Source organism: Octopus bimaculoides, chromosome 7 (genome assembly GCF_001194135.2).
Source record: "Octopus bimaculoides isolate UCB-OBI-ISO-001 chromosome 7, ASM119413v2, whole genome shotgun sequence".
Lineage (NCBI taxonomy): Eukaryota > Metazoa > Mollusca > Cephalopoda > Octopoda > Octopodidae > Octopus > Octopus bimaculoides.
The window spans coordinates 80096689-80098082 of NC_068987.1; the positions used below are offsets into that span (position 1 = coordinate 80096689).

Genomic DNA, 1394 nt, shown 5'->3' on the forward strand with positions numbered 1-1394 from the left:
TATATATACATATGTGTGTGTGTGTGTGTGTGTGTGTACATATATATATATCTATATGTATGTATGTATGTATGTATGTGTGTGTGCGCGCGCGCGCGTGCGTATGTTTTTGCTTGTATAAGTGCACATAAGTGCGTTAATATACATGTGTACAAATATATTTATATCTGTGAGTATGTATGTATGCATGCATGTATGTAAGTATGTACATGAATGCATAGGTCATTGACGCAGTTCTATTTCTACCAAATTACACTCAAGAATTACTGACCAATCCGTTGTCAGATAGAATCCAAGTTTCCAATATGTTACCCAGTGGGTTTCAACACGGAAGCACATATTTGCTAAATGATTTTTCCTATCACCGCCATACCTGCACCCATATAACATTGATCTTTTTTCTTTAGTGGTTGAAAAAAATATTGTCATGGAAATTGTATTTCGGAGCACCACTAAAAGCCAAGGGATTTATTTCACTAGTAGCAGGACATTTGTTATACGAGACAACTGGACAGAAAAGCCGAAAATGATTATTGCTGTGAATCACGTCATCAGGTACTTTTTTTGTTCTTTTTGCTTTTTAATTTTGTGCTGCTGTTGACGGGTTAACCGAAGTAGTCGTCCTATCTACTTCAAAACTGTAATGTCTTAAACAACAATACTTAACTGTAAAGAGCCATTCATTTTGCTGTACATAAGTGCTATGAATTTCAAAGCTCACCACTATACTTTCAACCCAGTGATTTCAAAATTTAGAGAAATCAACACGCATTTATGCACACGCACATACACGCACGCACACACACACACACACACACACACACACACACACGCATATGCATACACACACACACTCACACATTAACACACGCACACGCGATACATATATGTATGCTTATATATACATATATATGTTTATATATGTATAATAATAATAATAATAATAATAATAATAATAATAATAATAATAATTATTATTATAATTATAGTTATGATAATTAAAAAGTGATACATGTTATAATTTAGAACAAACTATAAGTTGTCATTATAGTGAACAGAGTTTCGAATGTCGGAGCGAAGAGCTACGATGCATTCTCGTAGGCTATTAATGGCAACAGAGGCTATGAAAAACTGCTGAATAAAAGTGAAAGTTACGCTAATAGGTAGAAAAAGAAAAAAGAAAAAAGAAAAAATACACGCAACTATATTCTCACAATACAGACATAATCCACCTGCGTTCATAACGTCTACATACGTACACACTTACACAAACATCTATACGTACATGCATATACACACACACACAAGCATATATGTGCTTGTACGTACTCATACGTACACACTCCCGCAAACACGTATACACATATATATTTGTACATATATATATATATATA

General features: G+C 33.6%; 1 protein-coding gene across 2 annotated transcripts in view; it reads left to right on the top strand.

Moving 5' to 3' along the window:
* The window catches only part of LOC106882255 (hypoxia-inducible factor 1-alpha), a 75351-nt gene that overhangs the window by 72332 nt on the left and 1625 nt on the right, over positions 1-1394 (top strand). For both annotated transcript variants that reach the window (XM_052969770.1, XM_014932903.2), the window contains exon 11: positions 408-555. In XM_052969770.1, the coding sequence (XP_052825730.1) occupies positions 408-555 (148 nt within the window). The remainder of the gene's footprint in view (positions 1-407; positions 556-1394) is intronic.